The sequence below is a fragment of the Myzus persicae genome, unplaced genomic scaffold, assembly GCF_001856785.1.
Source record: "Myzus persicae strain clone G006 unplaced genomic scaffold, MPER_G0061.0, whole genome shotgun sequence".
NCBI classification, from domain to species: Eukaryota; Metazoa; Arthropoda; class Insecta; order Hemiptera; family Aphididae; genus Myzus; species Myzus persicae.
Window position 1 is genome coordinate 223,141 of NW_019102926.1, and position 24,690 is coordinate 247,830.

Sequence of the window (24,690 nt, forward strand, 5' to 3'; positions counted from 1 at the left end):
GAACTTTTAAATATAGGTGCTCTCCAGTAATTATGATATTTAAGTAATTCAAATGTTTGAAATTTTTTTTTCTACTAGAGTAGTGTTCAGTTGTCTTCTTCGAAGGCATGGACTTCTGTTTTTCAAAAGAAAACCCCCTTTTTCCATTGTAAATGATTAATTAAATAATTTTGTCGCATAAAAATCAAAATTCGAACTAGCAGTTTTGAGTTACTTAACTTTGTATACCTATTAATGATAATAAGTCCATGGTAATTGGCTTGTGGCCTGTGGGGTATGGCGGGAGCTATGGTGGTTTAAAATGTAAGTGGTTAATATTAAATCTATCAAAATTAATAATTTGTAAAAGTGGCCCAAGTATAATAAATAGTAAATACTAGATCCAATATCACATCTATTTTATATTTTGTTAGACCATTTTTAAGGAATATTATTCTTAGTACAAACATAAGCATTAACTCATTATCATAACTGAGAATTACTCTTTAGAATTCTGAATTAGGTAAGTACATCAAAATTTTCAAAAATATTATCCAATAAATAATTTACAGTAAGAAGGAGAGGGAAATTCTCATTAGAAAAACAGAAGTTTGTATCACCACAGGATACTCCTTAGGTAGTACAAAAAAAAATCTCAAAAATTTGAAAATATGGTTTTTGAGTAAATTTATAAATTCCAAAAATCAGTATTTGAAGAAATGCATTATTAAAGAAAAGAATGGAGGTGAGTATGCTTGGTGAATCACCCTGTATAATATTATACACGTGTATATAGTAATATAAAAACATTGCAGTTTCAAAATGGCACACGTGCACAGCTGCTGACTCTACTGTGATATACCAATTATATCCGTTTATTTAGATCTTTATTTATTTATATTCCTTCTCCCTCCACGCCCTATAGGTCAGGTTTGAACATGTTTTTTGATGACATTTCGCATGCACTACCCTCTCCTGTATAGTTATGTCTCAACATTCCGATATATGAACGTCGATTTGTTGTTGTATGTGATAAATGATAGTATTGTATATTATGTATATATATATAGGTAGCTATACTACTAAGGTGGTTTCCGTATTATTCACCCCCCTTACCTTGAGAAACATCTCGAACAAATTGTCTGATGAGCATTTTATATTATAACTTTGGAGAAGGAAAATTTCGTGAAGATTTTCTAGAAAATATGGTAACAGCCGTATAGATCGATGACAAAGGTTTTCTCAAACGAACAATTTATATTTTCTTAATAAACTAGTCTTTGAAAAAAAAAAAACATTTATGATAGATAAACAATAATTATACATAAAATATGCATTATAAAGTTCTGTTAATTATTATTTCTAGATATATATGTATGAATGCATCATAATATATACGTATTTTACAAATGTAGTATTAAGATAATAGTGGACCTAATACTACCCTATAAATACAGTTGGTTACAATATAATTATTCATTAAATAGCGAAATAAATAAAATAAACAAAAATAATTATTATATAAGTATCATTATGAATTTGCAAGCAAATGAGAACGATTCGCTTGCTAAGATACTATTCACCTTCATAATTTTCATACTTGACATATGATTCATATATAACACATTGTACTACATTTCATTGTGGTATACACATAGATATTATGGAATTATTATAATATATTTTATACAAATGATGTCTTAATTTTTATTTCATATGAATCGTGCAAAAATGGTTCTATTAGTCAATAATAGCTTATAGTTATAAAATCAAGTACTGTTTGATAAGACCAAGGGTAATCAAAACATAAAATATATTGAACATTATGAACAATTTGAACACAATATATTTTTAATTAAAATCAGTAATTATGCACCAGCAAGTTTTATTATTTTAAATTACAATTTAATATTTTAACTTTAGTATAATATAATATTTCTGTATAGGTAATAATAATTATGGTAGTACCTATAGTCGTGAATAGGTATAATATGTTTGATGTATACTATACAATATACATACATGTAATTTTTAATATCAATCTACAGTGATTTCGTATCTAGAATTCGATTATTTTAATAATGCCATAATTCAATCAATATAACATAGGTATCAACGATAAATTAATATTACATGGGTGAAATAGGTACTATCCATATTACTGCTATTTATAGTAGTATACTATAAAATAAAATATTCCGTTTTCATTGTTGGGCTCGCGTTTTAAATGTTCACGACATAATAACTATCAAAGACCACAATACATTTCAATGTAATCACCTAATATGATTGGATAATATAAAATATCTAATTTTTAAACATAATTAATTAATTTACATTGGTTACAGTCAAAGAAACGGTGATGAGTTGTTAGGAGAGATTACAAAGGATTATACGAGAATAATAAAGGAATAGGGATGTTAGAAAGTGTGAGACTGCTAGACTGAGTTAGACCTGTGTAGAGTTTATCTGGCTTGGTATGGACAGATAATGAAGGAGGTGTACAACAGTACAGGATTATATAGGGAAGAGGGATGTATGAAGCCTTTGGGCTAGGGTGAATCCAGACAAAGAAAACAATGTAGCCTCAAGGCCTAGAAGTAGTATACATCAAAGAATACAATGAGGGATGTGTATCTCTCTAATGCATGTATAGGGTTGTCTTTATTTTAAATTTAGTTAGGATTAAATTAATTTGTTTTAAAACGTTCACTTATAGTTCTTTCGTTTAACAAAGTTTTTTTTTTAATGTTCAATATTAATAGTAGGTATTACAATAATTTTTATGAATTTTACGTAACGAAATTAATGTAAATAATTTAAAGTAATTGATAATGTATTTTTTTATAGTTTTCTTGTATAATAATGAATGAAATGTTTTTTATAATATTCTTTTTAAACCCAAAAATTGTAAAAAAAAAACATTTTTTTTTTCATTTTCAGCTACAGTATTGTAACTTGAAATGTATAAGTAAGGAGTTGAAAATTAAAGTAATAATATGCTAATACAATTATTTAGTAACATTTAAACCCTATTTTTTTTATTCTAAATGGTAATTAGTTTTAAATAGTTTATTCAAGCATGAACTTGTAAATTTTAAGTTAATTCATTTAATGTTTGTTAATAAATTGACATTTTCGAGAGAAATCTTAAAAACAATCATAAATAAATTGTGTTCATTGTGTAATAATCAAGTCTTTGTTGAGATAAACAGTTATTATTTATGCTGTTTTGGGAAACTGTATAATTCATTATTAATTATTATTCAACAAAAAAGAAAGCTTCCATTCAACGATCAGTATTGCATTTGACTTGTAAATTAATTTGTAAATATGTGTATAATAGATTGATTTTGTTTAATACTGAGATATTTTTACGTTTGGTTTTCAATAACTTGTTATATAAAAATGTACTGTTTATCTTATTAATATTAATCATTTCATAATTTAAAAACATTTTTTTATAATATTGTGTACCTATACAAGACTTGAAAGCAATTAAAAAAACTGCATAATATGGCATTTTCAAACAAGCGCGAATAATTCAATTTTGAGTTATTCGATATTGTTAAAGTTAAGACAAAAGTTCTTAAAAAACGTTCAGAAACATAATATTATTAAACTTGATTTTATTCTTACCGTAATTGTATAAATACGATGCGTATTTCGGTACCATTTACTATCATAATACTATTATGTGCTTAAAGATATATTAAATAATATATGATTGTATAGTGGCATAGTGCAATACTTACCCCAGAGCAGAGTGTTAGTAATTATATCTATACATATTATTGGGTGTATTATTGGTCTATATAAGTGTTAATTAATGTCATTCGTTACTTAACCGGTCATTTCCATGTGATAATCACTGCCGTGGTTCTATAGATTTACACTGCTATCGGATATAATATCCATAAATTATATAGACCAGTAAATTAACTCTGAAACACAACATTGTTCACCTATTCCACGCACACGTCTTGTCCATCAACTTCCCCGCTGCGTCCGTTCTTACGGTGAACCAAAAATCAATATACCACTGTTACACTTTCCCCTGGGTGACACGATCATTACGCAAAATCGTTTCGCGTGATTTAGGCCCATTACGGCAGATAAATCATCCTCGCGGTTGCGGCCATAATCGATTACCACCCTGCAAATGGGCACCAAGCCATTTAACAGGATTAGAAACACGAATACCCTCCCGGTATAGATAATGTCTTGAATCAATGTCCTGGCACATTTTTTTCTTTCTATTTATATTTATTTATGATTATTACCTATATTTTTTTGTCCCCCTTGGACGGAACTTTGAGTGGAACTCTGCCAAAACGACGTGGTGACGTGGGCAAAAGTCGTAGTCGTCGTGTTTATTAAAGCCATTAAAGATTTCGGGTTAAAGGACCTTCAGCGCGCGTATTCGATCAATCATTTTTTTTTTCAACCACTGACAGTTTGGACGTGAGAAGGAGAAAACCGCCGTCGTTATTTCAATACGCCGTCAAATACCTTTCATTCGTCATAATAATATTATGCTGTTCGTATATGGTATAATAATGAGCGATCGGTAGACAAAAAAAAATATATAATAGTTACGGAACTAAAATCAACTCTCATTTATGACTAATTCATAAAATGTGTATTGCTAATGCACTTGCGGTCGGTCCTCTAATGATTTTCGCACCGGGAATTCGGACTACCCTTGTATACCTGCCTACACACATACTCTGCATATAACGTCCCCATCAACCATAATACGATATATTATATTAAACCTACCTCCGACTGGTGATAAATTATTCGGCCCTATATAATACCGGACGGGGGAGTGATGTGATTGTGTGGCGCAATATTATATATTGTTATATTAAATAATTATTATATGTCCATTGTCGGAATTAGATGGCCGTTAACGATCGGAGAATGTGCGATGACTTGGACGAGCGTATACGCCAGCTGGACTCGCGCGGTGCCACCGTCAAGTTGGAAAGACTCCTACAGGAAGGTGCTTTTGGCAGGGTGTACCAAGGTGCGTACAAGCACAAGGGTGGAGGATCGCAGGAAGTGCTCGTCAAGACCGTTACGGGTGAGTTGTACACAACGTGTTTATTACTTGAATTGAGTAGATTGATAATTTTTTTTTTTTGTGTGCGTAATAGTATAATATTATATAAATAGCAAATATTTGCACGTCACATGGAGATCATTATTTTTTAGAAACGAATATAATAATAATGCATTTAAAACGCTCTCGTTACCTAATTATTATAGTTAATACGCTTGAATAAACGAGTTTAAACGTTTAAAGATAAAATAGGCCAATTGAACGATTTAAATATTATGTCATTCAAAGTAGATATTAATTACAAGTGATACATTAATATACAATACATAAATGCCTATACGAAGTTTCATCAATTATTATAGTCAGTAGTCGGGACTAGTTCGTAAAGGAATAGAAAAATATTAAGAAGAGACAATTATGTTGGTTGGGTTAGGTTAGGCATATTTATTTTGTCATTTACTTACTGCAAATGATTGTGACTAAATATAATTTTAAAGAAACACATAAAAAAGTTACAACTATGTTTAAGGATTTAGATTCAACTTGATTGGTTTTAATTGATTTTGTACTATATAGATAAAATATTAACGTCTCATCACAGATAAAGTTCTTTTGTAAATTTATAAGCACTAAATTTGGTGTAAGATTAATATTATTTTTAATTAATATGACGAAATCAATTAGTGGCCAGTAAAATTAAAAAATTAAATTCTTACACGCAATTTTTCAGTTCTTTGTTGTATGTTTCTATTAAAAATTTAGCTTAATATATTTGGTTGCATGTGATATTATTATATTAAATCGATGAATCGCGTGGACTGTAAAAAAAAAAACATTCTCGAGGTGTAATAGTACCGCTGGGGTGTAATTTATTACGCGTGTATTTTTAATGCTCTGGCGATTGAACGATTGAAAAATTGATTCCTATTTCTGAATATTTGCTGACAGGAATGTAAATTTACATACCAAACTTCTGTGGAGAATTGCGTTCACTTTTTTCTTTCAAAAAATATCTTCTATTTGCCTTAAAATATCGAAATAATTGAGATTCGCACAATAATTTCATAGCATTCTATGTATCAAATGCATTTATACCTATTATCATTGATTATATTATATACTATTACTAGTAATACTATTATTTGTAATCAATGTTATTATCTAATATCTACATGGCTGCATAAATAATATATTAACTATTAAGTATGTTAAATATTCCGTTATAATCAAACCTCATGGATAACAACTTGACGTGGTGAACCATTTAATTACGAGTTATATGATAGAATAAAGCGGCTCTTAGTATTGATAAGAAGCTTCTACCTATGTAGATTATTCACTATTAATTTAATAAACGGGTTTAAAAATGAATGCAGTGTTTTGAGTTACGAGATGTAAAGATACACACAAGATAACAATATATAGTTATCGTATATTATATTTATAGGTATGTTTAATAATAATATGCGTTATGTTTGACAACTATACTATCTAAATTTCGAAGATAAATAATACTTACTAGTAGTATTAGTAATTACTAATGAATTCCCTCAAAAATGTAAAATACTATAATATTATTGTCCATTGACAGCGGTCTTTATAAAAAAAGTAAATAAAAATGTCTATAAATTATTTCTAAAAAAAATAACATCAATATACATAGTATATTTTGCACTTAAAAACTGACCCCCGTAATGCAATTAATTTTGATTTGAATGGTTACAACTGATGAATATGATAAATTTAAAATTACCTACCTACGTTCAAAAACCACTATGTTGTATTAAAAAAAAAGGTTTGAGTTAAAAGGTTTTTTTAAAGTTATTTACAATTAAAATCCTATGTTGATTTTATACAATGGCTGTGTTTTGTAATCTGTGAACTTTTTCCAATTTAAGCCTGCTGAGGATTGTTGCTATGTCCATTTAAGTTTTTGAATCATAAATCATTATTTATGAATGTCTACAATTTTCAGATCATACACATTTACAACAAAAAATAAAAATAACGTAATACAGTTTTAATTTATCTCGAACAGTAATTGTAATTTATTTATTTTAAAAATATATTTATTTATTTAAAATATTCATTATTAGTTTTCAATTGTATCGAGTGCATGACGCATTATGATAATATGTTCAATGTTTATAGGTTTAAAAATAAAAACAAATTAATGCGAACGCTAAACTGTCACGACTTGTCAAAACACAGTGTGCTAAATTGAATTGTCTGTCATATTTACCTTAGGAGAACGTGTGCTATTTTATTCTTTTAATACAATCCATTAAAATTAATTTACTTGTATAAATATTTAGTATACAGTTATCATATTGCATTATTTTATGAACTAAATAAAAAATCATAATACGAATAATTTTAAAGTTAATTATAATAAAGTTCAAAAAACCTTAATTCTGTAAATTTAAATATACGAATTTTGTTTGTTCGTTTTTTAAGCAATAATAATATTTTCAATAGAAAATTTCTGTTCAGTTTACATACACGCTAGATATATGTAAGTATAAACAAAAATTAAATCGACAAAATATTATAAACGCTGATAGTCTTACCGGGGTTATCTGGGTTGTACTTGCACGTTGTATTACTTTTAGTCACCAAGCGACCGCTATTTTATAGGTATACTGTGAAAATTGAGTTACCGTACATTACTACGTATTATTTTGTAGAGGTATTTTAATGTTAAATATTAATTATAATTATTAATAAAATTTACATAAATATAAGTTGGCTTCAAAGCAGTTTGTGTGTTATTTCAATTTCAGCATAGTATTAAATAGCTACAACAATGATTGTACATGTAATATTACTGTCCAATTTAATCATGTTAAACATTATTAAAAAAATTAAAATTAAATCAGATTGAATGGTTTTTAAATTATATATATATTACACGACGTTATGACGTAAACTTCATTAATTTTTAAAACTGAAAATATGTGTCTACCTAAATTATTAGTTTTTTTTTGTTTGGTTTAGGTGAAATGTTGCAAACATTTAATACTATCGTTTAAATGACATAGAGTTTTTGGTGGAGCTTTCAATACCTATCGACATCGACCCTTTCGAAAACCTATCGGGTCGTGACGAATTATTAACGATTGCTTTTGTTTTGTGTCATAAAATATATTATTATTGTATCGAAATCGTCTACTTTTTGCCTTTAACGAGAAAAAATAAATAAATCAGCCGAACAAGATCAATTTATGTTTGATCAACTTATAGTCCCCCGGGCAACAATTCACGTTCGTCTGTGAAAAGATAACTTTTGTCGTCCGCAAAAATCATTTCGTTGGAGATGAATCGGATTTTCAATCTCCGCGTCTCACTGTGTCGTCTCTGCATCTTATCCTGCACGACCCCTCACCACCTACAACCACCCTCTTCTCGGCGGTAATATCCGCTACTTAAGATGTGACCGGGCTGTGTTCCGCCGAATGGCTGGTAAATGTGGGCAAAGAAATGTATAAATGGGATGAAAAAAAAAAAAGAAAAAGAAAAAGAATGAAAAATAAAAGCGTCATAATTCCCCTCTTGTGCTGCGGCGGTCTTAGGGTCTCCGCCGGAGACGACCGAGAGATTTCGATTCACTCGCGTACATTCAATTTGCCCTCCGGTCAGCACTTAATCCCTAACGAGATATAAAAATAAAAAAAGTAAAAAAACATTACCTGAAAGCCACGTGTTTGCTCAGATCCAAGGAAAATGTTTGCACTGCGTCTCGCGGCTATGGACTGGGGGGGGGGGGGTGGTGGTAAACATGGTGGAATATATATGTATTACGTCGTCATATAAATATTATATGTATTATGTGTGCGTAATGGTACTATGCCGTCGCATTGTCGTAGGCTCAACACGATTACGTATTCCTGTATCGGGTTTTCTGTATACGACGAGTGCGGAAACACAGCATTATATAATAATATCATAGAATCAGACGGATCCGTCCCGGTCACTCTTATCATGTTCATTCTCATGCACGCTTTGATATATTTCACGTCAAGCTGCAGGGACATAAGTTTCTTATCCTTGAATATTTCAACCATATTATGTATACTTAATATTATACCTGGATGCGCGTATTGTACTACGTTTATATTAATAAATTATAGTAAACAGAGCGATTCATAGAGTATATGCTGACCTACTTCTATTTTTCATCAATAATTCAGTCATAGAAAATTAGATTTTTCCAACACTCAAATATTCGTAAAGACCATAATATGGTATCAATGATTTGAAAATAACTTTATTATATTTAAATTGTTGATATTTTTTGTGCTGATAAAGGATAGTTTCTGTTTAGAATTAAAACTTCTAGTTTTAAAATTAAGAACCGCCTTTTTTACTAAAACATATTTTTTTGTTGGAAATATTGACGTATTTAAATAAAAGTTCGAACAAGTTGTTTCCGAGTTAGATATTTAACTTTGTGTACAACAATAGTATTCAAGTCCATAATAATGGGTTTCGAAAATATGAGTGCTGTTGTAATTTAAAAATTATAGTAATTAATATTAATCCATCGACGTTCTTAGTTTATGAAAATGGTCAAAGTATAATAAATACCCGATCCAATATTTAGTACATGTAGTCTATATTTTTGTAAAATCATTTTTAAAGACTAGTAATAATTATCCTTAGAATAAACATTTTAATAATTGAGAAAATACTCATGTGAAATTTTGAATTAGGGCATTTGGTACATCAATATGTTCAGGAAAACTATCCTCTAATTAATTTACAGTATAAAAGGAGCGTTCTCAAATTCCAAAGTTTGCATCGTCACAGAACATTAATTAAATATGTGTACAAAAAATCACGAGAGTATGAAAATATAGTCTTGCAATATACCTACTAAGAAAAACCAAAAATTAAAAAAATTAAAATGAGCATGCTTAATGGATAATTCTGTATGAATAAAAACATGCTATTATAATACTCGCATTTTTGCATATACACACAAGACGTGTTACCGCCGAGAAGATTACCTACCTAGTTAATAAATAATATTGCTCAACGATGTATGAATCATTATTATTATTGTTATTTTTTAATAGCTTCATATACATAGTGTATTAATTATTATGATAATCAACCATGAGATTTTGTGGTGTAGTGTAGTGGCGTGATATCTACACTCAGTTGTGTATGTGTTTTGAGTGTACACACCAGGCGTCGTTGCTACTTACTAGCTCCCGGATGGTCATCCATCCGGGATTTTTAACTACGAAATCCTTGTCAGACATACAAATACGTATTCCAAACTAACCGCATCCCCGCCTACAAACAGCTAATGCCCATAGTTGCCGGGCTTAGTTTTAGTTTAATAAAAAAAAATAATAATAATTGATTTGTAAATTAATTTTTCTAACGAACCAATAATAGATGAAGTAATATCATTAGATCTATTGCACTGTCAAGTTTTCATGTTTTATTCTCTTACGTTGGTAGTTTTTATTATAATCGTTGTACTAGTCTTTCAGTTATTTTACATATTATTACGAATGTTTTTTTTTAAATATATAAATCAGTTTTAATTACAAATTTAATAAGTATTACTAAATTATGGTATAACATTTCGATTCTTATAAATTATTATCTACAATAGATATCGAACAATTCAATTTTCATTAATTGTTGCGTATTAATATCATTATTGTTATAAGTATTTGGTTATTATTGTTTTGTCTTATTATTATTTGGCATAGTCATAATAGATAAGTATGTTTAACTTAAATTATCGTTATCACTGTTCTGTGATTATGATAAAAAATATAAAAAAAAACTACGGATTGTTAGTTCATACGAAAAGCAACTTAAAACTATTATAATATGTAGGTAAGCTTTTCGCATTTTCAAGTGTCGAGCACTAACCTTACATATATACTTACGACAAAAAAACTGCTCAAAAAGCTAGAATAATGTGATCCTACTATGCTTTGTAGCTCGTGTTTTTTTTTTAATAAAACCAATTAGAACAAAGCATAACCTCGGTACCCATGCGGTATGTTACATAAGTACCTTTGCCTCGGCGAAATTTGTGGGCGCGATATATTTTCATCACGATCTATTGCATGTTAAAAACCCTTTGGAATTCCATACGTTGAACCCTTGATCTTGACCCTTGGGCGTTTTGTACACCTTATTTCATTTTATTTTTTTTTCATGTTGAAAGGGAGTGAGTCGCATACGTTTTCCAGTTCAGTCGTCGTCGTCGATTAATACGTTCGGTAAAAAGGGCTACTTTGAACGGTTGGGTGAGGAAAGTGGAAGTCACATGCAAAGAGGGTAGGATTGTAGGAGGAGGGGCTAATGAAAAAAAAAATGTATATTATATATATATATGATAATATAATATGGACCCCCCTCCTCAAAATAATTCCCGGTGGAATTTATTGTCAAGTACGATTTAAATTTATTCTGCAGTCTGTTGGGCCTGAAAAATGGATGATTTAAAAATATATAAGTACACCGAAATGTTTACATTTGAAATGACTTTTCGTACAACTATAGAAATATTTATTTAAAGTTTCTTTTCAAATAAAAATATTTTTTTATATCTTCAAATAAAATATTCTAAATATTAAACTTGTTCGGGATGACTGAATGTTAATAATCTTAGGACAATCGTATAATACATTGCATTCTAATTTCTAATATTTTTACAGTATAAACATATTATACCTAATACCTACATACTGTCCAATACCTTAATTATTATTTTGCGATTATATACCTATGTATTCACGCACAATATTTATTTAATTTTGTTCCATAGCTGATGCTGCATCTCAACAAAACAAAATGTTTTTGACTGAAAGTCTGATGTTGCATGGTTTACCGGGCCACGTAAACATATTACAGCCAATAGCTGTATGTCAGTACTCAAACAAACCAACCGCGGTATTATATCCGTTCAGCAACAAAGGAAATCTTAAAAAGTAAACAATCATATATTTTTTATTTATATTAATGCGATTATGTTTGCGCTGCGGCCATTTATAAAACAATACGTGTATCGCAGGTTTTTGTGCGATTGCAAACGGAAAAATAACGATTACTACAACTTGACCACACAAGATATCGTTAACATGGCCGTACAGCTCTGCTTGGGTTGTGTATTTCTTCACAGCCAAGGTATCTGTCACAAGGACATAGCTGCCAGGAATTGTGTGTGAGTATACCTATACAACATAATGAATACAACATATAATATTAGATTTAAGTCGATACAATGCCTTCGGCCTTCAATTATTAACCATCCCCATCTTATACAAAATTCATACTTCCAATTGAAGTGTAAATAAAGAAGTTAGAATTTAAAAATATATGCACATAGAACGTAGGTAATGAAATATTTAGATGCGCAATAGCAGGATATAGCAACGAAATAGGGAATATTGACGACCAATATAGATATTCAAGCTCTGCGCATGGATAATCTTTAACATTAGGCAGGTTTATTGTCTATATTCCTATATTTCATTATTTAAATGATAATTTTAACGATTAAATTCAATAGGTAATAAACGATAATATTATATAATTTTCCTAGGTTCATACGACTTGTGACAATAATAACCGAACTTTTAAGTCCCCTCAAATTTATCTGTTCTTGACAATCACAAATTATTACACTGCCATAAAAGTTAGAAGAACTTTTTCAAATGTTTCATTCTTTTGTACATGTTTATCTCCCGTTGACTCTATTTCAGGTACTGACGTTACAGTTATTTTCTATTTAATTAATTATTTACTGTCTAAATTAATAATCTCTGCAATGACGTTTATGACTAACATTATTTTGTGACTTAAAAAAGACATTTTTCCATAATATTCTAGTATTGCTATTTTGATGAAGAAAAATGCAATTTATTTTTTAATTAAAATATGACAGCAAAATATATTTAAAAAAGCCATTTTGAAAATTGAGATTAATCAAAACGACACAAAAGTTTAATGGAAAAAAAACTGTATTTTCAACAATCAAGCGTATGACATTTTAGTTAAATGTGTTTAGGTTAAACTGTATTAAGTATTTCGATGTCTTATTGAATATTTTAATGTTATATTATATTGAGATAATAAAATATTCTTATTTTAATTTCAAAGTGGTTAAAATACAGAATATGTAATGATTTGTTTTTTAATGTCATGGTTAGTGATCAAAAAATAAATTTATGATTAACTTTAATATCTTATACTTTGGATATAAAATGTAATAATTCAACAAATGTATATGTATACCGAAGGGAAAATATTACATACATTTAATATTCCCTTTAAAAAGCTGAAGGGTTGCTGTATATTGATTTTAATACGCGAGGTCTCGCTCTTAACACTAGATCAAGAATGCAATAAGTTCTAAAGAGGGTGATTATCATACTTTGAAATTCTATAGAGGGCGTATTATAAAAGATTATTATTACCACTGGAAATTATTTTAAACAATTTAATAACATAATAATATGATCATACTCATCAAACTATTTCAATTTTAGTTTAAGGAAATAGAATAAAGCACGTCCTTTAATATGTAAATAATTATAATTTCGATTGTCTACAGTTTATTGAACATTAAAAATAATATCATGCAAAAGGGAGTTTAAATTTTCTTCGTAATAAATCCATTAGTTTATTTCAAAAATAGTCAGAGGGGTTTAGCAGGTGCGCGCTAAACGAGTTACTACATAAGTTATCTCAAAAGTTTCCCTTATCACTACGTAATCGTTTGTCCATAATTCCTTTAAGCCCTTTTGAGTCTATAACTTCTGCCCCCATGTAAATTATAATATAATATACATTATAATAACATTATGTGCGTCTGTTTTTAGCGTGGACGAAAAGTTGCGAGTCAAATTAGCCGATAGCGGATTGTCTAGAGACCTGTTTCCCGATGATTATTCATGTCTAAATGACAATGAAAACCGACCCATCAAGTGGATGGCACTTGAAAGTATCTCTTTGCGCACCTACAACGGTGCCTCGGACATAGTAAGTTGCACTGTGTTGATTATAATACTAATTTATTAATAATAGTTAGAAATAAACATTTTTTTTTTAAATCTAAAATTACCTTAAATTACTAATATTACTATTAAAATATTTCATACATGTGTGCATGTCTAGTTTGCACTTGGTTAATGTTAATGAATTTTAGGAACAAAGGATTTTGAAAAACTAGACGCTCTGTTCTAGATACAATTAATTATGGTACTTTGAGCTCTGGTTGGTTAATCAGTATCTAGGTACTACTTATTAATTTATTTATATTAATCCGTACCATTAGATTAGTAATACGCGTAGACGTGGAACTTTCATTAGGTACGAATGTTCTAATTTATTTAAAATATCAAATTTCACTTGTGAGAATTTTATTTATTTTTAATGCGGAATTTACCGAAAAAAGAAATTCTAATGCTTACGTGTTTATAATTTATAACTATACTTAAAAAAAAATATAAGATATATTGACATATTTTACACGATTACGCGTATATATTTCTAAGTTATTTCTAACTGAAAAAGTTTTTTTTTTTACATTACTTTCTATTAGATAAGTAAACATAATTATTCTTATACAATATACATATTATATTTATTTATTTATATTTAACTATTATTAGAACGGACACAAGTCTAACTAATTATTTAGATCTTTATAGGTATAATTAATAAATAATCATCCTGATTTTCGTAATTATTATTATAAAATATTTAAAAAAGTTTTTTTTTCTTTTACTTCCTACCTAATACTTATATGGTAGATACTCTATAGTCTATAATATTCTTTTGAATTAAAAATAGTGTCTATATAATTAATCCAAAAAATATTTATATAAAATTCTACTTTATAAACTTATAACTTATAGGTTGACCTTTCAAAAATTAAAGCCATGTAGCATGCAACGCGTCTAAAAATAAAACTTTACCCTGTCGCTTTTTGTAAAAAAAAAAAAAATGTATAGTTGAATTTCAATAATCTTAATACATATATTTTTTTTTATTTAAAACATATTTATAAATAACAAACATTTTAAGAATATTAGTTATTTTACCTAAATAATTATATGAAACCTACTAAATAATATTGTAATTGTTGAAATAAATTTATTGGACAGTTAATTTACGGTGGTAAATCGTTTATTAATTTTAATGTCATTCAATTTTAAACTTAAATTAACATTACACGGTTTTTAATATTTCAAATGTCTTGAGGTGATTGATTTGTGATTACACAAGATAAAAAATCAAGACTGTTGAAATTAAAAAAATAGGAGGAAAATATTATTTTAGCAATTTTCTGTTTAATTTAACAACAAGCGTTAAACGAACCGTCTATTTTTTTATGTAAATTTACTTAACAGAGCCTTTTAAATCAACGAAGACAAATCGTAAGCGTGATACATAATATTATAATATTTCATTTTGGATAGATTTTTTCCATAATTGATTTAGTACCTAGTTAAATTTTGTATTTTGGTATACATTTTTTTTGTTTTCATTACAATTATAATGTTAGTATAGTTTCATTACTATCCCGGCCTTCCATTTAGCGTGTTGATTTTCCATATTAAATTATTTCATAATATTATAATAGGTACTGTCAATATGAAGTAAATTTAAAACATACAGCAATTAATGTAGAATGAAAAAATAAAAATTAATTGATACGATTACATTACACGATTGCAGTGCATTATTATTTTAACTATTATTTTTCGATGTTCTAATTTTCGATAAAAACATAAGTAATGTTTAGATGTGTTAACATTTTTAATCAGCGTCTTTTAATTTCTGCGTATATTAATACACACTTACAATATATACTAGTATGATAAAAAATTACAATTATAAGTTATGCAAATTAGTAAATATGTTTATTTTAGTGGTCGTTTGGTGTTTTGCTCTGGGAATTGGTGTGCTTAGGTGCTCAGCCCTACTCGGAAATTGATCCGTACGATCTGAGCCTTTACCTACAAGAGGGATACAGGCTATCGCAACCAATCAACTGCCCGGACGACCTGTGAGTACTCATGGAGCAAAAAACATACCATTAAACTACATTAACCTGGTCACTACCCCACCAAAGGGTTTCCGCAAAGGGGTTATTATTTTTTTTATTCACTTAATCTAACGGGAGTTTCGGTCTTAACGAGCTATTCAGTGGGAGTGGGATACCAACCCTAAAGTAATCGGATGGCCTAAAACAAAAACAGATAATCTAGGGTTTCAATTGAGAACCAATTATTATTATTACTATTATTATTGTTATTATTATTATTATTATTATTATTATAATTGTTGTTGTTGTTATCTAATGTATATATTATGTTATTACAGGTTTGGGATGATGACGTTCTGTTGGCTGCCCAGCCCGGAGGAACGACCATCGTCTGCTCAAGTATTGGCGTGTTTACAGGACTTCCAAAAAACTCTCAACCAGTTTATCTAAAACGAACTTTACCTTATTTTACTATTTATTACTTTTTTGTAAACTATGTTAAATATTATGTTGATGTACATTATATTACTAAGTTACTTACGATATACGATTAGAGGTGCTATGTATGTAAGCGTTGAGTATTATTTTGAAGAAAATATTTTTTAATGGACAAGAACGAAAATAAATGGAGTATCGGAAACAGAATGTTGGGAGATACTATGTTGAAAAATAAAACTGCCATTTATTACATATTTAAATTCAACGATTCAATTATTTAAAGTTACAACATATTTATACATAAACATTATAATATTATATCTTTATGTGTACATTTTTTTTTAATTGCATGAATAGCAAATATATGTTTTTTGATGTTTTTATTATTTCTGTCGTTAATATGTTGTTTTTTTCTTAAATACAATTTGATAGTGTTAAATTAAAAAAAGAAACACCAACCTATTATATTTATCTATAAAAGTTCAGGTTGAATACTTTAAATAATATTAATATTACATTCGATTTCACGACCTACTTGGAAATATTTCGAAGATATTTCATAATATCAATAATATTATTGTTAAGGAATATTGGGCCAAATTAATAATAATATTACTTCTATAACATTCCAGAACTGATCAGATGGTATAATATAGAGTATTATTGGTGTGAATTCAAACAATGTTAATGCATTGTGTGCATAATATATTATTATCTTGAATTAAATTCAAACCAACCATTTTCGCGCTAATCAATAATACCTATACAATCTATGTATAATGTACTGTCATAAGCTGAGTTCAATTTTTTTCTAATTTATATTTTTGAAAACCGCTACTGCATGTGACACGCCGAGTGGCCACGGCTACTATAACTCATAATATAATTTGTTGGTTTACTCGAAAAGTCAACATTTAAAAAATTTAAATTGTTGTATACTCGCATTTCTTAATAATCTGACACACCTTATTTATAGAGCTGCTTTAGATAATGTATACAATATACATATTTTTAAAATTATAACTGCTTGTTTCCATTAAGTATTCAAACACCTAATAATTATGTAAGTGTTCAAAAGTTTAATCGAGAGACAGGAGATGATTATAGAGCAGAGTTAGTACGCAGAACCTGCGAGGACAACAAACAAGGACAACTTTTATGAGCCATATGAGTAAACGCGCAATCGAGTTTAATCTTATAATATATTGTATTATCGTCATTATTCACCTGTGTCGATTTCGAATTCCAACGCCGTGTTGCTGCAGGTAATGCGTGTTATCATACATTTTTCAGATCGATGGATTTGCTCGTCGGGATGAATGAACAATATATGTAATAACTACTCGATTATGCGTAATGACAATTCGAAAAAAATCACCGTCGAGGATTGTGTGCAACGTTGTTCAAAAAATTGCACAGGTAATAATAATTATTAAACGGTAGCCGACGTTGCATGGGTTAGTATTTTTTTTACACGAATTACACGCATATGGCGCAGCACATTGGATTCTGTACCATATTAAAATACATCAAACATCGAGTGGAATAATTTATTCTACACGAATTTAAATCCCCATTTACTAAAGGGTATCGACGTGCATATTTTTAACTTTAATTGGAATGGAACTATATATTATTCGTACATGTATATAAATATATAATACTCGCGGGTGAGTGTGTGTGCGTATGCTTATTTGATTATTTTTTGTCGGGTATTCCCAATACGCCGAACATCAAAATCAAAATGCACTCAGATAGCCCTAATCGGGAACGTGTGTTTGTGTGTGTGTGTGTGTGTGTGTGTGTGTGTGTGTGTGTGTGTGTGTGTGTGTGTGAAGGTGAGCGTGTAGTAATAATAATTTCGTTTTATTGGTCGACGTATAAAGTTTAATGACGTCGAACCGTTAAAAGAGCAACGGTGAAAAGTATATAATGTAGTTGGCATGCCTATTATAATCGGTATGTGTGTGCGGGAAAAGGTAAAAAAACGATGTAAATATAACATTATATACGATTACTATTATTATTATTTATTATTTTTTTTTCCAAACGAGCTGTAGAAATATTACCATATTACACGACAACTCGTTCTACTGATAAAAAAAAAAATGGTTGGCAATGTTATGGAGGAGAAAGGAAAAACAGAGTTTGTCGATATGGTATAGACGTAATATAATAAATACATAACAATATGTAAAACGATTTCAACGATTTTCATTTTTTTTTCCCCCGTTTGTTATTATTATGCACTCGTGTATTAAACAATATATATTATTATACCTACATTGGGTTGCGTATTTAGTCGTTTCAGTCCCAAGTACACATAAAAATGGACTCGAAAACGCGCCAAGTGTACATTTAACAATAATAATAATAATAATAATAATCGCAGCATTAATTTGCTGAGCAAACATAACGATAATATTATTCGGTCGAGTATTATTAATCATTCACTGCCTCCACCCGCAACCCACCACCGACACTCGGTCGCTCATCCACCGGCCGGCAGCATATACATAATAATATATATAATAGTTTCTCCCCCCCCCCCACAGCCACCTTCCACTAGTAATAATGCCACTAGAACACTGCACACCGATATCTCTCTCTCTCTCTCTCTCTCTCTCTTGCTCCTTCTCTAACGGTAATCGCGGACCTACGGCGTGTGCTGCTGGACACTCATATATATGTTGCACCCCTGCTCTCACTCCGGAAGGCGGAATTCCGACGATGCATAAGCACGATACACTATATTATATAGAAGGTATAGGTTATTATTATGCTCTCGCTCTCTCTCTCTCTCTCTCTCTCCCTATGTATAAATATTATATGATTTTAGGTGTAATAATATGGAGTTCGATAGAGTAAGATATTAAGATTATACTATATTATTTGGTTCAGTCGGCGTTGTTTGGCAATGTATAAAAAGTCACTGTGTCCCAACGTGTATATTATAGATTTATGTATAGGTAGCTGACTCGACTCGACAAGGGCAAAAATATTGTTACGCATTCGATGATTATTAAATCGATTGAAATATAACTATAACGAAATGTACCAGATATATCCACCAGTCACCACTGAGACGGACCGACAGTCGTACACTGAATATATTAGGCAAAATCATAAGCATAACATAGGTAGTAATATAATATTATAATGTGACGTATTGACTTGAATAGTTCCTATAAATGTAAAAATTAGATATGATATTTCCTAAACTGCTTTAAAATTTTAAATATTATGTTTTGCACCCAATTAGATACATTTTTTCCCACTTTATTCGGACTCAGGATGGACAACTTAAAATAGGTTTTGTGTGGATAAAGTACTAAAAAGTTTTAAATAGAAAAATTACTAAATAATATTTGCTGTATTTTTTTTCCAAGGCTTTTTTTTATTCATTTTTTCTGGTCTTATATTATTCTTTTCAAGTAATTTATTCTTTTGAATACCTTATCTTTGACAACGCGTCAATATACATTTTATATTGATTCTATTTATAGTTTTACGTAGAATCAAGTTCACCAAAACAAACAAGTCTTAAGTACGTAAGGAAAAACTCCCTTAATTTTTTTGTCCAAATAAATCAAGAAGGATATTCATATAATCGCGTGTAGGAACTGTGTCATATTATAATATAGTTTTTACTCGTATTAGGTATAGTAATTTCCCCTAGTTTTACCTGCTTATACGGTGTGTCCGTGTAGAAAGTTACACACCTACGACTTTCCACACAAATATTTATGTTTATATTATATAAGCCATTATGGCAAAACCGTTTACCTAACACAGTTAGTAAGTGACTTCAACAACAACAGAGGTATATTTACATTTAGCGAGGTATTTTATTTTAGCTCTGTAATTTTCGAGCTATACAAAAAAAATCATTTAAATCGTATGTTTAACTGAATTCCACAAGACCATCGCGTAATGGCTTAAGGGTCAGAAATTGTCTGCGGCATCCAGGGAGCTTTATCCATTTACCACTGATTGCAACATCCTTGTATCCTGTATATGGAGACTTCAAATACCACCTAACGTGAAAGAGGCGGCTCAATTTTCTCACCACTGCAAGGACTTGCACGTATAGACGGTGTCCGGAGATCTTTAATCGTTTTGTAGGGGAAATCGTCAAACTATATATATATTTCGTATTATAAACTATAAAATAAAGAAAAAGTGGAAAGTTTTACGATGAAAAAATATAATGAACTTTAGGAGTTAGGACAAAGATATGGATTGGAAATCCGATTATCGGTTCTGTGAATTCGCCAAATATGAAATGTACTTTGAGAACTAAGTTTTCCAACTGCATTCAAATTTAAAGATGTCAAAGTTGAAAATGGGATTTTGCCTATTATAAAATACGAATTAACTTACTCGGAGTGTTTTTGAGTTATTTAAACTCCATATTTCACTATGATTTTAACACATTTATATTAGCTGTATTACATATTACGTATATATTATAAATTATAATATCATCAGTTTATCTTATTATATATAACTCCTACATAAAGGCGAACATCGAGAAGCTAAATTTAAACTATTCAAAACATTATTGCATTATTGTTATCGGATTATTCTAGCCTCTCTTCATATTCAGCCAAAGGTCCGTCTATGCTCCTACCTTAAAAGTGTATGAATTTGATAGGCACAAGTATATTATAGATTTTATAGAATTCTCTTGATTAGGTATTAATATTTAAAACAATATAGACGTATAATATAAAAATAATAATAATTTATAAATTAATAAAACAATTTATAATATACTTATAAAATATTATATAAGTAATGAAAATAAATGAGAGGTGGCGAGCAACTTAAAAAACCTATCCTTAACTTGAAAAATAGCCAATTATTTATAACCATAATCAAATGATTTCTTTAATCTAATCTCAAGTATTGGTAATTGGTAATACATATATTTTACACCGTGATATTAATATTTTCTGTACGGATACTTGAATATAATGGTAGGTACCAAAAGCTGAGAAGTGTTTAAAATATTTTAAATTTTTTCTAATCGTCTTATTTTACCCAATATTTTCGAATTTATCCTTCTCAGCGTTTAAAAAAAAAATAATAATAATAATTTCATCATTTTTAATTTTTATTGGGTACTTTTGCTGTGTCAGAGACACTCCATTATTTTTTCACGGATACAACAAATGGTTAACGTATAAGTTAACTACGACTACGTCATACGATTACATTCACACAAATCATCTATCATGACGTACAAACTACAAGTCAATGCGTAACTGAGTTTTTTGTTTATTGTATGAGATAGTAAATAATATATATTTATACACTTTTCAAGGATACTTTCAGGCGAAGTAGTAGTAATCTTTATACCAATAGTACTTTGTTGATTACTTTCGTCGAAGAATGGATGGATTCTCGTTGTCATAGACTGCACTTTTTAATATTGAACATACGCATATATATATGTTACATATAAGAATGAATGTTCGTGATCTGTATGATGTGCAGTAATACAATGTAAAATGGCGACGTGTTGCCGTAAAATAAATAGTCAATATATTAAAATATTTTGTAAAATGATTATATTTCAATATTGATCGATTATAAATTCCCGGCAACCTGCTGATAGCTATAATAGTGAAAGCGAGTAGCTTATGTGGTCGATTTTACATGATATGATTTTTATTTCCGTAGAATCAATTGTTGGGTACAAGCAGTGAATCAAACCTCATACTTGTCATATTATGTTCCCGACACGAAATGTTATGTAAATTGTACAAGAAGGTCATTTTTAAGACCGAAACCACCACGAAGACGCTTTAATTTACGACACACCTTATAATTCATAAAAATCGATTTTGATTTCTTTAGTGTAATTTAAATTCAATGCTAGAGACGCGGAACTCTTAACAATCATTTATGATATTTTTAAATCATTTTATGTTTATCATTTAAAGTAATGACATATAAATAGGACAATATTTTGGAATCAATTTGAGTATTATTGAGGATTTGTTGGTAATCTGAATAATATATAACAAATATTGAGATTTTTCTCGTTATTTATTTACATATTATTTTACACAGGTTTCTAATAAAATTATAAATGTTTGTTAGTAAATTGAAATAGGTGTACCCTTAACAATTACGGTAAATAAATAAACAGATAATAAAGTATAACTATAAGTTATAACCTTCTTCATGTTATCGTTATTCTAGTAGGTATAATATGTTTTATTTGTACACATGCATTGAGTTGTGACATTTAAATCAAATTCTGAGTAACGCAAAATGTATGTTTTTATTGGTATACGACGTTTATTTTTCTACATAATACACGGTATGCGAATTCATAAAACCCTAACCAATAGTAGTACTTATTGTACTCAGAGTAAGCGAAAACACTTAAAAATACACTCACGTAATAAAACTGCACTGCGAACTTTCATTATTATGCCTATCCAACCGTTATATGTGTAACCATTATCATTTGTTGTGTATACTACGTGTAAGACAACCCCTCGGTCAAAAAATAATAACGACACACGGCAATTAGGCTTACGTATGTTTCATTCATCGTACATTATTTCTATCACGCTGACATAAACATAAACATATATAAGCTATGAATGTATATATATTATATGTCATACGCAACATGCCCACATTGTAAATCCAGTCATGTCGAATTGCCGGTCTCTATTTTAATCTACCGCGTTTACCGCTTGAAATTCTTAATTCCTATATTATATATTAAATGCAATCGCGTTTCAAATGTGTCACAAACTTCCACATGTTGTATGATATATGTTCGACTTGGTTCGACATATTATTATGCACTATTTAAAAACAGACGCTACACTGTATTCATATGACCAATTTGATAAATAATAATAGTTTTCAATTAATATTTATACGAATAATGAACGTATAGTTAATAGTCGGCAAATCATTATTATAACTGTGAATTTATGAAATAACACTACCTGTGACCTAAAAGAAAAATAAATTAAATATTATTAAGTCAACCTGTTTATTATATTGCTTTAAACATTCAAAACATATAATAGCATTTCACGGCGAAGTACATTATTTATTGTATCAGTTAATAAGCGTATTGTTCAGTCTCAGTAACAGTTGGCCAAAATGAAAAAAAAATTGTGTAAAAAATATATATAATGGTAATCTTTTGTAATTGCATACGCAAATAAACCATACCAAAAACTTTTCATAGTAAATCTAATAGTATTATAATAATTTATTATAAATACTGTACAACGACTCAGGTACATATTTTATTATTATTGTTTAAGATTATACTGCGTTATCGATCCAACGCAACAGTGTACCTAAATTGCCTATTCAAGTCGCCGGATCAGTGCTGTAATCCGTTCGTGCGTAACTGATCGGTTTTATGCCGCTTGATAAACTTGCAGTAACCTGTTTAAAATAAAACCTTTAGAAGGGAGCATAAATTTAATTTTAAAGTTTAAATAAACTATATAGCATTTTTTAATTGTGTATTACAGTAATTGGACTTTAAAAAAATATGACGTAATAACTATAATATAAGTATTCATATTTCAGTTTTAATCTACACAGACATAGATAAACTTATTTTAAAATGGTATGTTTCATTTCTTTCTGATCCTTTGTATTTAATAATGACACATCGACCATAAATGGTATTTATGAACTCAAATAAGATTACCGATTACTTGTAACAGATGATAATATTAATTGTAATTTATTGTGAAGTGTTGTATGTATGTTTCCATTGATATTTGATTTTTGTCAATTTTTTTTATTCATATATGTATTAACCTAACTGAATAATCAGTGGTAAGAATTGTTTTTTTCATTAAATCAAAAGTATTAAAGCATGTCATAAATTATGAAGACAAAACGAATCGTTTGTATTTTATAATTACTATTAATGGTAAAAAATCAATGGTTCTTCTAGCTTATTTATATTTTATAGAATTTTTAACTATTTATATTTAATCAATAACACGCTATTCGTGACATATTTGATTAAAAATAACGCTCATTTTATATGCGTCGGTTAACATCATATGCGACAATTTAATAAACAAATGTAAACAACCCACATTTCTGACAAAATAATTGAAACTCGCCGTATAACAACACTATAACCCCCATGTTTTTAAATGATTATAAAACA

General features: G+C 29.0%; 1 protein-coding gene across 1 annotated transcript in view; it reads left to right on the forward strand.

Moving 5' to 3' along the window:
- LOC111033439 (tyrosine-protein kinase Dnt-like) overlaps positions 1–16,695 on the forward strand; it is a 79,577-nt gene extending 62,882 nt beyond the window's left edge. The window contains exons 7-12 of the mRNA XM_022314170.1: positions 4,885–5,068; positions 11,847–12,009; positions 12,093–12,242; positions 13,903–14,062; positions 15,958–16,094; positions 16,412–16,695. Coding sequence (XP_022169862.1) covers positions 4,885–5,068; positions 11,847–12,009; positions 12,093–12,242; positions 13,903–14,062; positions 15,958–16,094; positions 16,412–16,523 — 906 coding nt within the window. The 3' untranslated portion in view covers positions 16,524–16,695. The remainder of the gene's footprint in view (positions 1–4,884; positions 5,069–11,846; positions 12,010–12,092; positions 12,243–13,902; positions 14,063–15,957; positions 16,095–16,411) is intronic.
- Positions 16,696–24,690: the final 7,995 nt, after the last annotated feature.